The sequence below is a fragment of the Ornithodoros turicata genome, chromosome 1 (genome assembly GCF_037126465.1).
Source record: "Ornithodoros turicata isolate Travis chromosome 1, ASM3712646v1, whole genome shotgun sequence".
NCBI lineage: Eukaryota > Metazoa > Arthropoda > Arachnida > Ixodida > Argasidae > Ornithodoros > Ornithodoros turicata.
In genome coordinates this window covers 140181035-140195294 of record NC_088201.1, presented here as the reverse complement: position 1 = coordinate 140195294, position 14260 = coordinate 140181035, and the positions used below count along the sequence as shown (strand labels likewise).

The following is a 14260-nucleotide window of genomic DNA, read 5'->3' as shown; positions in this document are numbered from 1 at the left end:
ACAGTGTTGTTACTGCGGCAAGGGAATATTTGCTTTAGTGAGCCTCATCTCACAAAATGCCTTTTTGTATTGCCAACTCACAGAATGCCTTACGCAGCAATCGTTCAACGTCCCGGACGACATGAAAACTCAATAAACAACCAGAGAGAAGACCTTGCGCGAGCGCTCGCGACTTTTGGCGCAGATGGGCTGTACAAATTTTCAGCCGGCGCGAATCTGTGCTGCACGAACAGCACGTGGTCGGCTCGCAACAGAAGAGCGTTTGTGAGCCCCACAAAAATGTGCCTTTCCGCGTGGCGCGCTGCGAGCGACAGCGCAAAGCTCGTGCAATTCGCCGCCATCTTGTCCACGGCCGTGACCACCACTGATCTCTATTGTGAAAGGCTGGATCGCGGATAGGCATCGCGAGCGTGAAGAAACCGGCCGCCATCTTACTGTACCCACAACAGTCGCCGCAGCGATCATTGCAACTTCTTGCAATTACGGTCGTACCAACCGTACTGGCAAGGTTACAGGGCCTAAATTTATACAGGTGAGTCACTCTTCATCAAGGAATAAATAGGCGTCCATTCTGTATATTTAGTTGACCATTATGAAGTGTTTTTTTGCCCAAAACGAGCACTGGATGCAGGTTGCTTGATCGCTCTTCCGACGTTCAATCGAGCACACTTGCATTTTACCCGGCGGCAAATACAGTTTGAGTGCATAATATGCTTGAAAGAACATGTTACACTACACAGGTAGTGTTGTCATCAATATATGTGCGAGCACTCGAGCGCTTTTTTGCATGCATTGCTAGCATGGTACACGGTGTTCTCTGCGGAAGCAAGTGCCACATTCATTTCTTTGAATTACTTTCGCGCACAAGTTCGGTATTACGTCATAATCAGACCACGATTGTCACCTTTTTTCATGTATTGGTATTGTTTTGTGCCATGGTTTGATTTGTGACGAAGAACCCTACGTAACGGTGGTGTGGCGCGACTTGAATAACGCCTCTGTGTCTGAGCGTATCGTCAGCTTGTTACGATAGTTTTAATTTGTAGCGTGTCGTGCTATTTGTAGCAGTTTTTAAGGCAAAAGTGGTCTCTCAATACAGGTTTTGTCATGATGCTACCCAGTGAATAATCTGTGCAGTGTGATACGGCTGGGTGTACAGGTAAGTATCACGTTCCTCATCCACTGGTTTCTACTTTACAGGAAGGAACAACCTCAGTGCACGCACTGTGGTTAGCCTCTCTCAGTTTTGTATATTTTGTTACATGTTCACATCAGAAACACACCTTACACTTTAGGCTCCTTCACCCAGCAGTATAATAATTAGAGATTATAATTCTTTTTAGAAGAGTTCCCCATATTCTTTTTAGAACAGTTTTTAATCTTTTTAATTTTTAGAAGATACAGGGATTGTGAACCACGTTTTAAACTGATGTTTTAACATTTGTCCAATGCATTTATTAAACAACATATCCATTCTTAACTGGTTGCACCCAAACCAATGTTCTGATGTATTATTTCCTTTGTTGTCGATGCACCATAAAAATTGGAATAATCATCATCAATGCAGGTTACTTCACAGCTGCCTCGACATACTCAAGAAATGGTTGCAGAACCTGCGTAATGCCCACAAACTTTGACTACCACAGCACCTCCAGAAAGTAAAGGCATATGTGTAACATGGGATTTTTAAAGGCATTCACAGTATATATAATACCTTGTATGAACTGTTGTAGATCTAAGCAGCCTCTACAGTACACTCTCAGAAATTAAAACTTGTCAGGGAACTGTGATAATTGTTTCAGTTAATAGGCATGCACATATACGCTATAAGAAAATTATTTATTGAGAATGCACTTCTCTGGCTACTCATGTTGTTTGCATCTACTGTTGATCACATTCATTTATCACATATTATATTCTTATATATTATTATTATATTATCACATATTCGATCACATTAAATTTAGAATTTAGCATATATGAGAAAATATCAGGAGGGAAGTTGCCATTCATTGCTCATTCCAACCTAAAATTGAGTGCTACAAACTTAGAGAGCATACCTGACCATTGTCATTCCTAAAATATATGTTGCCATTCTAGCAAGGTCACAAAACAATAAATGTAGTCTTTTGCGACCTCCCTGCACGTTCATTGTATCCTGAAACGCATAAATGCAAGAAATAAATCTTGAACTTGAATAAACTTGATGTTGTATAAACTTGACATAAAATGTTGAATAATATAATGAATGATATAAAATATTGAATAAACTTGAACTCGCATATTATCTTTACTCATCATCAGTGATCTTCATTACAAAAGCATATCGTGCCAGACTTTTTTGTTTGCGTTTCACAGGCTTGGTACACGAGGGCCAAAATGACAAAATCACAACTGTTTCAAGCTCCAAATAGCCCTGTTGCAATTTGAAGACCATACATGAAGCTGCATTTTTTGGAACATGCTCCACATAACAAGCATGACAAAGTCAGCACTGGAGCAGGACCCCGTCCCCAAGCAGCTTTTCTCACGCAGCAGTTGTATTCAACAAAAGCATATGTGAGTGCTGGAGAAGGACATTCAGTTTGGCACAACCGCGCCTGCAAATAATCAGAACAAATAAAGGAAGAAGCAAACAAACATAGAAGGGCTGTACTTCAAAAAGAGATACGTCCTGTGTTTCGAGGAGGTGTTACCACTTTCGAAGTAACTTAATTGATTAAGCTTACATCCCTACCTGCTTAACTGTCCTAACGAGTGTGATCTAATTGCGTGAAGTAATTATTTGGGCTGCTTCGGTGTGTCCATATTCGCGAGGCAAAGCACCGATGTCGTTTACTGAAAGACTCTTTCTAAGGCGATGCTTGATATAAATCATACTAAACGCATACACGGCAAAAACTACGGCTGTGATTCTACAGAACGATCTCTTTCTGCCATGCGAGTATATCTTTTCCCGGACCGTTCTTTATGGAACAATTTTTGTCCAGAACGCAGTACGGGATATTATATACATGGTTGTTGTTAACCTCAAGTCGTTTCTTACTGAAATATTGGCTGGGAAACGTGCTGTAGTACAATCCCCAGCGCTGCACTGCAGTGACGGTCTAGTTTCGGAATGCAAAATATAACGTAATTAAGAATCGAACGGCAGGACACCTGTGAAACACTGTTAGGATACATCAGTATACTGGCACCTTACAAAATTGTGTGATGACAAACAACGACCAATGCTAGCAGCGCAATAAATACTCACAATCTCTGTTGCCTCCCATTGTTTTCTATGGGCACACACAGCACTTTAGGGCCCACCAACATGGCGGCCCGAAGGCATGCCTCTCCCCCACGAGCCCCTCTCCCATGCGCGATCCAGCCTTTATACATAGAGATCAGTGGTGACCACGCGCTCCCCATGCATTAGATTAGGCGCTTGGCACACCAGTCCGTCTAGCCCGCCATAGCTATACGAATCTACGCAGGACCCTCTGCACGTGGTCGTCTGCTCTCGTGAATCATCCACATCGTCCTCTTCTTGCAACTGGAAGCTGTCATCTGCTCGCTGTTTCGCCAATTGCATCGCTAGAACGTGAGGCATTCTCCGCCAAGAAACATGTTTTCCTTTCCCAGAAGTGAATATGCCTTTCGGTACGTTACTGGGTGCGTCCTTTCAGAGAAAATTTGTGACATTAAATGCACTTTTTCGAGCAACTGATTTCATTAAGCTTTCACCTTATACCCTGGCAACAGTGACATCACAGCATGACTTCCCGACGCCGTCCGCTGGTTTTTCGCCCCATGGAGCTGGTGCCGGCGAACAACTGGCGTCGGAACGAGCGTGGCAGTCTGCCGCGCGAACTTCGTTGCAAAAAATTCGCTCCATGGAGGTTGCCCTTTACAGGACTCCATGTGGTCGCAATTATCCGGAGTTGTTTGTTCCTCGCGGCACTTGGCCGCAAAAATGTAGGCTGGCTTACCTCACGTGTGAATACTCCCAATCATTTATTATTATTGATGAAGATAAAGATTGTGAAAGGTGTGGCTCAATATTTATTAGTATGCCTTAAAGGAGCACTGAGGTCACCCCGGAAATAATTTTTTTGGCCGCGGCATGTTTCTGCAACGAATACGATGAGCACATGCAAAAGAAAACGACGAGCGCAGGTGACTTACAGAACGCGCCCGAGACCTCTGTTCTGCACACCTCTGAGAGCCAGGGAACGTCGTGACGTAACGTGCTTCCCGGGCACGTGACTCGCACGGCTCAAGCACGTATAGGTGGCTCGTGAGCTGAGAAGAATAAAAAAAGGAAAATGCACGAGGACCGTGTCATTCTGCGTCGATGCTTTCTCCGACTGTTCGAAAAGATTGCATATGGTGGATCCTGATGGAGAGCTTAATGAATGAGACAGGGCTTCGAGCCACGCTAAAGTCTTGCAGATAGCTGCGAAAAATGCGAAGTTGTACCGGTATAAGTTTCTAGGACGTATGAGCCTTCATGGTATACTTTTAAGACTTTGAAATGTCTAGCCATGATCTGAATTCAGCTTGCAGCATTTTCATACTAGGAACAGTGAAACAAGGAAAACTATGCTTGACACTGGATGTATAGGTGTACAGTCCACAAACATCCAAGTATCTCTCAAAGAGTTTCAGCACTTCGTCCTCAAGCGTTTCCTGGCGTTCCCAGTACGATATTTACATCCACAATAACCTTTGGCGTTAAAAATCGACGTGAAATACCGAAGTAGTTCTGTACCGCAGGAAATAAAATATGTATGCATAGAACAGCGTTAGCGGTATCCTGTGTTCCTGATCAGACGCTCCATGTGATGCTTCCGTTTAACATTTTCAACGGTGTTTCTTACTCGTCTGGTGCACTTTTGCAGAAAGAACGACTAAATGAAACTGAACTGCTCAGACCAACAGTGTTACACGCAAATACATTGTATCATTTCATCAATAGTGCGTGAGCGTCTCCCCTAGTTGGTCCCGTCCAGCGAAAATATCGCGTCGGATGTCACTCTGTAGTGTTTGTGAGGTACAGAAAGGTGTGACGGTACTTGAACTTATAATTTTCGTTGCGATTTCATATTTCTCGTTTTCAGGTTTCGTTGCAGCGATGTGCGACGACTACGAGGTCGCATATGCCATGGATAAGTGCAGCGCAAGAAATAAACAGGAATACGAACTCGTTGTCCCAAAACCCGGAGATTCGAGTCCTGAGGCGCATAAATTCTTCTGCTGGTAAGCGGTTTCCTACTCGCAAAGGGTCCACAGGTACATTAGGATAAGGAATCAGTTCAAAGGTGCATTCACCCGACGCCCTAGTTCATCGCAAATTCACCGACGGGCTGTACAGTCGATATATTTGACATCTTAAAAGCGATAAAACCCCAGTGCAGGGGACACGAAAGGACGAGACGAACACCAAACACTGTGCCTTGTGTTCGTCTGGTCCTTTCGCGTTCCCTGCACTGGGGTTTTATCGCTTTTAAAATGTATACGTTGAAATGTGAAACAGAAAAAGAGAAGAAACACTGTCAAGGACCCCGCGATGAGGGAACCACACACGTAACATAAAAACGGTTAGGAGCAACTGAGGGTTATTTGAACAAGATCGTTCGTGAAAGAGGCTGCACTTCTTCAGGTAAACAACTAACTGCGACACAAGTATACAGGGTGTCCCAGAAAACGTGTCATTGAATTATAATAAAAAAACAACAACACCTAGAATCATGCGGTCAACGGCATTTGTTCTTACTAGCCTTTTGCCATCTCCTGATGTGAATGTGTAACATAAGTTTAATTATGTAAATTTTTGCGGACTGAAGTCGGAAATTTGCCAAGGAAAGGTCACTTTTTTACCCCACCAATGCCAAGAGCGTGTCTAATTTACTCAAATTAATGATAGTTGACAGGGATATTGAGAGGCTATCCCACCAGAAAAAATAGCCAACCATCATGCTCTACAGAGCTAGCGAGCGACAAATATTTCAGTGCAATACTTGTCAGTCCGACGAAAGGAGGTTAGAAACCCAGCCCACACCTGCAACGAAGAAACACATAACACCGGTATGGCTCATGGCGTCCGACTTTCGCTGGGATCGCACTTTCCCTTTCCCAATTTCAGGAACTGTCACTTTTTCTACTATCACTCTGTGGACTGGGTTTGGAACCTCTTTCTTCGGACTGAGAGCGATTGCGCTCAAAAAGTTGTCGCACGTTATGATTCGGTGCTACGAAATGCATGATGTTCGACTATTTTTTCCGCTGGGATAGCTCGTGAATATTGCCACGAATCATCTTCGAGAAACTTCCAGGGCAGGCACCAAACGGTACATCTCATCCCGGCGCATGCTGAAGAAGAAGCAAGAAGCTTCCAGACACATCGCCTGCTCTCTGGCAAACGCACATGCTGTTCCTAGACTTTTCGGCGCGACGCTTAAATGCTTGTGCGCTCCAAGCTGGAGCATTCATTCTTTGGACTCAGTTGTGTTCAGAGAGCTATCACTCTTGTGTTTTGCTACCAACTAGTCTAATAAACCGTTCGCTGTTTATTCGACGACTCGCCGACCCATTTCGCTTCGTGACAATATCGCTGTCAATTATCATGAACTTGAGTGAATTGGGCACGCTCTTCATATTGGTGGGGTAAAAAGTGACCTTTAGCAAATTTCAGAGTTCAGTTCGCAAATATTTACATAATTAAACTTACGATACATGACATTCACTTCAGTAGATGGCAAAAACCTTGTAAGAACAAATGCCGTTGACCGCATACTCTAGGTGGCTTTTTGTCATAATTCAATGACACGTTTTCTGGGACACCCTGTACATAACCAAAGATAACACATATAATAAAACAGGTTTCCAGAACCAAGTAAACAGAAACTACTTACTTGGTTCTGGAAACCTGTTTTATTGTATCTGTTCTCTTTGGTCATATATACTTGTGTCGCAGTTAGTTGTGTAACTTCAAGAACTGTCAAGAAGTGTCGCCTCTTGCACGAGAGTTCTTGTTCAAATAAACCTCAGTTGGTCCTAACCGTTTTTATGTTACCTGTGCGATTCCCTTTTAAAATGTACCACAAAACACCACGGGTTTTATCGCTTTTTAATATCTGACATCTCCCTGTTGAAAAAAACCGTATACTGGAAAGACTGAAAACCAGTATCCAGTATAAGACTGGGATTTTGACCCAGTATTGTACTGGTCTAACTGGAAAGCCCAGTGCGGTTACTGGTCTTACTGAATAGTCCAGTGCGCGCACTGATCTATTTAGTGATGGACACTCCAATGTAGGCACCGGGTGTACAGGAGAATCTAGTGTGGACACTGTTCACGCTGGGGTACAGCGATTCATTGGCAAGCACAGTATGCGTCCATCGACTTTACTGACCCTGTTATGCATGCATTGTTTTGTAACCAGAGAAACATATAAGCAGTCTCGTCTGGTCCTGATCTGTATGCGTACTGTGGTAGGCAGAGAAATACATAATAACTCACTCACTATTGGCACATTTATTTTCTTTATTATGGCAGTTTTCTGTGTTTGCCTTGTCGGGCAACATCAGCAAGGATCCGCCTTGTTAAGCCTTGCTTGTTTTGGTAGCTCATTGCGGTGGCTCTCAACGTAACGTGGCGCGACATGCCATCTGAAACATAAATGTTGCAGATACTCAGGATAATATAATCAATATTTCAAGCGGACTGTTCATTGGGCTCAGAAAAAGAAGTGTGAATTGACTGATGCGGCTATCTTTATGTTTACTGAACGCAAGAAAATAATTGCAGTGCGATCTTGGTTATGTAATGGCCTTCAGCTTCCCTGACGTTGCCTGTAGCTAAACGGGCCCATGGATTCAATATCTCTGGCACAGTTGTCCTGCAATGCTTCTGGACGAAATTTCGTTTTGGGTCCAGAAATGCCGCGTGAAATATTTGACCAGCTTTTTGTCAATTGTTCACATCTCTATGCATATGAACTCCTCATTAATGAAACGGTCATCCCAGGGTGAATCTGGAGCTTGGACGCAGAATGGTTATCAACGAAAGATTGTATTGGACATATAATTGTTTGTTATAATTGAATACATTGGATGCATTACCTGCATACTAAGAGGATAGGGTGATCTTAGCACAAGTTATGTCAATGCCGACAATAATACTTGCAGATAGGAATACAATACAGGCTCTACCTCTGACGTGAAGTAAGAAAGGTCCATTACATTAGATTAGAATTAGAAAAGAAAAATATGGTGATAGTGGCACTTACAAAACACAGGAGCTGTCTACTCCAGGACACTTAAAACATAGAGAAACATGCAGACATATTACATATGAGTACGATAGGTGATTTGTGGTGCTAAAACAGCCACAATACAAACAACAATGCTTGTGTTTTGTGTACTACAGATAGGGAAACGACAGAGTACCACATGCACTGACGCAATAACTCACAGGAAGCTTCATCATGGGAATCACAATAGACACTCATAGGCAGCTTCATTCACGAATGTACAGTGAAACCTGCCATAATGTAAAGCTCTCGTAAGCGGACATTCCCCGTGTATAGGGTCTTTGACTTGTCCTGTCCAACTCTGACCAACGTCTTTTTATGACACTCCAACCTTCACACAGCGGACACTCCCGTTCATGGACACTGAAGTACTTCCCTATGCTAGCGCTATCCATTACGAACGCTCCATAATGGACGCTGTTAGGCGAAGCTCCATAATGGGCGCTCCATAATGGACGCTGTTAGGCGTAGTGCTTTCCCCATCAAACCAAAAATGTCCTAGAGAAATCATATGGAAGTACCACTTAAGACATTCAGAGGTCCCAGGGATATCGAAAAATGTCTCGTTTACGTCCACAGCATATCCACTTTCTTCCTCATTTTGCAATCCATGGGAGATCCCAGAAATGTCCACTGAAGGATATCTGGATCAATATAGGAAGTGAAATGGCTCTTCGTCTATAGTACATTTACTAGTCTATTTCATGCTTCCTGGTGATTAATGTTTTGTTAACACATCAAAAGCAAGCTCCAAGTCGAACTTTTTATTCGATCTATGTTGCACTCTTGACAGATACAAAGTGAAAAGACTAGAATTCTAAGTAGGTTGCAAAGGATGAGTACATATACATTCAAAAGCATTGCACACATCTGACTACAATACCAAGGTGTAGAAAGCATGTCAATAATCTGGCAGCAGCAATTATATAAAAAAGGCACATTAGGACTTGGCTGATGCACTAAAATAGAAGGCATCTGTAGGAGAGACAAGTTAAAATATGCTCAATACTTGAAACGACAGAGATAATGCTCTTGGTCAGCATGGAATTGGTGCTGTTCCTCTTAAGACATAAAACAGAGCAGTAACGAAAATCAGCATGTATATTGTAATTATCTATAAAATGTGCGAGCTTTACACCAGAACTATACAGGGTGTGCCAGCTAAATGTGACCATATCTTTTAAAAATATACCTATCACTTTTTCCAAAATGAAATCAAATGCAATATAGCATATGCAGAAAGGCACTCCTTAGGAGGGCATGAGCAGACTCCTAACGGCTAAGGCTATGTCCTAATTGACTTTCAATAATTAACTTTTTAATTATAAAAGCTACGAAGTTGTTCCAATGAGAACATCTGATCCCTTCGGTCACCAGATACCAAAGCCGTTTTCAGAACAAAAATCCATTTGATAGATCGTTCGCAAAGAATTCGTGAAGGAACACCATTTTTTCTTTGTTTTCCTCATTGCGCATCTCTAGAGACGCGTCTTTCCTTTGCCCCCACTACGAGAGGTTGAAAGAGCACACTATGGCCACTTGTGTCCTGGAGAAAGATTAAAAGAAAACAGAAAATGCAGCCCAAGATTAGGGGGGTTGCGATAGGGACACGTGTAGGATTTGTTTTTGTGTTGTTTCCGCAAGTTAAAGCTAATCTTCGACGCATGTAGCGGCACTGTGCTCTTTCACTCTCTCACACTGGCGGTGAAAGAAAGCCGTTTTTTCGAAGATGCGCAATGAACAAAGTAACGAAAAAATGGTGTTCCTTCACGAATTTTTTGCGGACGATCTATCGAACGAATTGTTGTTCTGAAAACTGCTTTGGTACCTGGTGACCGAAGATATCAGATGTTCTCATTGGAACAGCTTCGTAGTTTTTATAATTAAAAAGTTAATTATTGGAAGTTAATTAAGACATTGCTTTAGGAGTCTGCTAATGCCCTGATAGGGGAGTGCCTTTCAGCATATGCTATATCGCAACTGATTTCATCTCGGAAAAAGTGATAGATATATTTTAAAAAATATGGTCACATTTAGCTGGGACACCCTGTATATGTCACTTCAAGTATATGTGGAAAATACAGTACAAAACGGCATATGAAACTGAGCCCATATAACTACAAAATATAAAAAAGTGAGTTATTTGTCCACTGTAATACCGTAATTGCTGAAATCAGTCAGCCTGAACTCTCACCATATAACAGATTGAATGTCCACCCAAAAGTGACGATTGACTGACGCTGCACTATTTCAACAGTCACACATCGGTTGGGAGCTTATCAAGGCAAAGCCATATAAACTACAAATCCTATGGCAGTGGCGAGAACAGCACACTCGGTAAATGAAGGCACCGGTAGTAGCATTAGATGCGATGAAACTGGAAGGATGGCACCCATCCATGACATCAGAGTCCTCCTCTCATCTTGTGACTTCGAATGGTTTCCACGAGTGGTAAAACTGATGGCACCAAGTGCAATGCTTCCCAAGGCAATGTAACAGGTGGGAAGTGACGTTCCAATACAGCACGGCTTTACCTGGGACTGTTTCTCAACTACGAAGGGACCACGAAGCTGAAAAGAACGACAGCTGATATTGATCATAGAGAATACGTCAAGTACACACAACATGCCACAACATTGCCTAAAACATTTCAGATCACAGGTGGAAGGCAATGGCTAGGTGGAACAGATTTCATTCCCGCAACCAACACAAAAGACACTCTTGCAGACAGCTTTCCACCTAAACTTCAAAAGCAAAGCCAGGTTGTGAATATGGCAGACTGTTAATGAGGGTAGCAGCCTGTACAATTTCCTTCATACCGCACTCTTCTTTAGTTTCGTGAACACTTTCTTCACATTTATAAAAAAAAGCATGAGAAGTAGTTCATCCCGCAGTCATAATTATCACAGATACGGAATTTAAAGCATGCAGCAAAAATCTAGTATGTACAACAGTGCTGGCGAGCGCTACCAGCCTGTTATCTTGCGCTGACACTACACCATCCGAGCGTGCTGGTTCAGTGGTTCAGATGATCATCCGTTAGCCAGCTTTCAGGGGTCTGAAGAAATATTGCCAACAGGGAACCCCCAAGGCAGACTGAAATTCCCATGTCCACGGCCACCTTTCCAATTCCAAATCCCCCTCCCCCCTCAAGCAAATAGGTTTACTGACTACAACAGAAGAAAGCCCTCTTGCACGAAGAGAAAAAGATAAGTGCAAACATCGACTGGCCCCCGTAGCTGACCCCCCAGGGCTCCATCCCTAGCTCCCTTCCACTCTTACCACCCCCTGTAACCTATGAAGTGAATACATTTATCCTCGGCAGGGTAACTGAACTGACTTCTACTTACATCACACTTTTTGCAGCCGACTCTGGCGGTCTTTTGCATGACGAAGCCAGGATTTCACCTCCGTCTCCACATCGAACTCTGTGGTTTTTTCCAGCCGTTTGATTTGTCTGACTGCACCTATGTGACAAAGAATGTCTTTGGTTTAGATAGACGGAATCCGTGCACAATTTTCTCTTTTATAGGTGCTGTCACAGAAAGTGCAGTTTCAAAGAGATCGAGACTGATTCAAACCATCCATATTAAGGTCCATTCCCGACTGCTGTTCCAAAAGCAGTTGAATTTGGCTCCGTGTATATTTCATTTTATCCGTGATCTGTGTCCTGCTTCTTTCTATCTCGATAAATCTAAACCCCTGACTCAGCAAAGCACAGGAGCAGTGTATGGCGGCTCGTTGCCGACGAGGACGTGCCTCTACTGCCGCACGCCACTGCGCCGGGCAGCCAATTCTACCGGCAGTCTCCTAGCGTGAGGCCACGAACATCTGCCTGCTGGAACATTCCGTCATCGCCAGTCAGTTACTCATGTAGAGGAACACCACCCCCTGTACACTTGGTGACCCAAACATCACCGCCTAGCGAGTCCTCGGGGGGAACTAGGCACCATACCTTCAACATGGCCTCCGGGGGTATTCGTTGGTGGCCTTGGGAAATTTGGGATGGTACTGGGCCAAATTACGACAAACATGGCCACCAAATGTAGGAGAGGTGGTGTTCCTTTACAGGTGTCCTGACAGGCAATGATGGAATGTCCCAGCGGAGAGATGTTCGTGGCCTCACGTTAGGACGGTGCGGGAAGAACTGGTTGCAGGGCACAGTAGCGGGCGGCACCAAAGGCATGTCTTTGTCGTCCACAGGCCGCAGCAAGTGCTTACAGTGCAGTAGCATCCATGACGCGTGTGATGTTAGATGATTTTTCCCTGGGTACTCACGCAACATAATGTTGACATTCTTAAGGTCCTTGAATCTTTCTTTTCCCTTGTTTCCAAGCCAGCTGTAGAGCATTCCCAAGTTGTTCGTGAGCAAGTGGTGTAGCATACGCTTGACAGCCATTTTGCTGGAGCTTCCACCAAGTCGTGCTAGTTCAATCACCTGGAAGGAAGCAATGCCGACAAATAGTTCATGAAGCAGAAACTGACATAAAGCTAACCTTCGCACTGAGACACAAAGAACACGATTATTGTCTTATCTAAGCATGCAATTGGAAATTGTTTAGTTGGTATGCTGCAGAATACCTACAATTAGATATGTCGTCAGTATCTGCAGCACTAAGTGGCGATGGAGCTGCGAAGGACCCAGAACAGGAGGCTGGCATTCCTGTTTAGCAGTTGCTTACATTAGGAGATGTTATGACACTAATTTTCGCCCTGTCAATTTTTCTTACCCGTGTCACTGGAGGCGTCAGACGCTTGTGACCGAAAGGAAGATTGTTCTGCAATATTACGAAAAATTCCTCGATAACACTTGACGAAGTTCACTTAGAACACTGAACTTGGTCTGTTGTTGTTGAACTGTGTTGTTCACATGCATGACACATGCACATGCTCATTCTGATTTGTACGCATACCTTCCGTGTCATTTGATGCACGAGTTGCTGCTGCAAGAATACATTTAGATATTTTTAAGCAATGCTATATGTAAATTACGCAGAGGAACGTACATGATGCATGCTGAGCATGCCTTCTTGCGGGGTCTGTAAGATATAACAGTTATACTTGAGACACAACTGCTTGTCAGAACCTTGATTAGTATGAAGAAAGGTTGGTGGCACAGGCGGGAAGTCATCATCTTCGCTTTCGATCACTTTAGCAATTCTCCTTCGTTTTGCTGGAACATCTGATTTGACGTCGGATGTCATCTTGAACAGTGGAAGCTTCAACCTCGCAGCGTGGTATGAGACTGAAACACAACAACATAATAACATTTATCAGACTTGCAGCACTTTTACGTACCACACTTACCAAAGATGTCTTTCACGCGCACAGTGTATTCCGTGCAGTCTGTTCCAGGAGGACACCCCTTCTTCGCCATTTGCGCCGCCTTACTTGACGGTCGGTTCGGCCAGAGACATTTGCTCCCGCGGACCCAAGAGCACGGAACGACCTCAATTTCCTTAGTTTCGATGAGCTCAACGAGGGTATATTGCGTCTGTAAAGTAGTCCTTCACATTTGTACAGATTTTGGGGGACAGGACAAGTCAATGATGATAGGATGAAGCTAGCCGATGAAGCTGATAATGGGACGGCAAGTGATGAGGCTACATGGAGAATGCACAAAGCTGTCACTGGTCATAAATGCACCAAAGGCATGACAATGCTTCCGTCTGTATGAGGCAGTTCTACCACTTTGCGAACACTTTCTAATGGCCATGCTCTGAGCTCTGAGGGATTGGATGCGATTACGATACCATGAAGTGATGACCCCAAAGGCTTATCATAGAAATCACGTCTCGATATAAGCTCACTGCCAATTACACAAGGCTTTCCAGATGACTTTAGCACTGCAAAGTTGTTAATCTGGACTACCTAGTCACCTATTAAGCAGCAGCTGTCAGCTACAGTGCATTTAAGCACAAACTTCGGAAGATCTACAGCATTGTATTGTGGTGGCGAAC

The 14260-nt window shown here is 43.6% G+C and overlaps 1 protein-coding gene across 1 annotated transcript in view; it reads left to right on the top strand.

The window, feature by feature from the left end:
* LOC135369965 (uncharacterized) overlaps positions 1-14260 on the top strand; it is a 53833-nt gene that overhangs the window by 22415 nt on the left and 17158 nt on the right. Inside the window, exon 2 of the mRNA XM_064603582.1 lies at positions 5106-5244. Within this exon, the coding sequence (XP_064459652.1) occupies positions 5106-5244 (139 nt within the window). The remainder of the gene's footprint in view (positions 1-5105; positions 5245-14260) is intronic.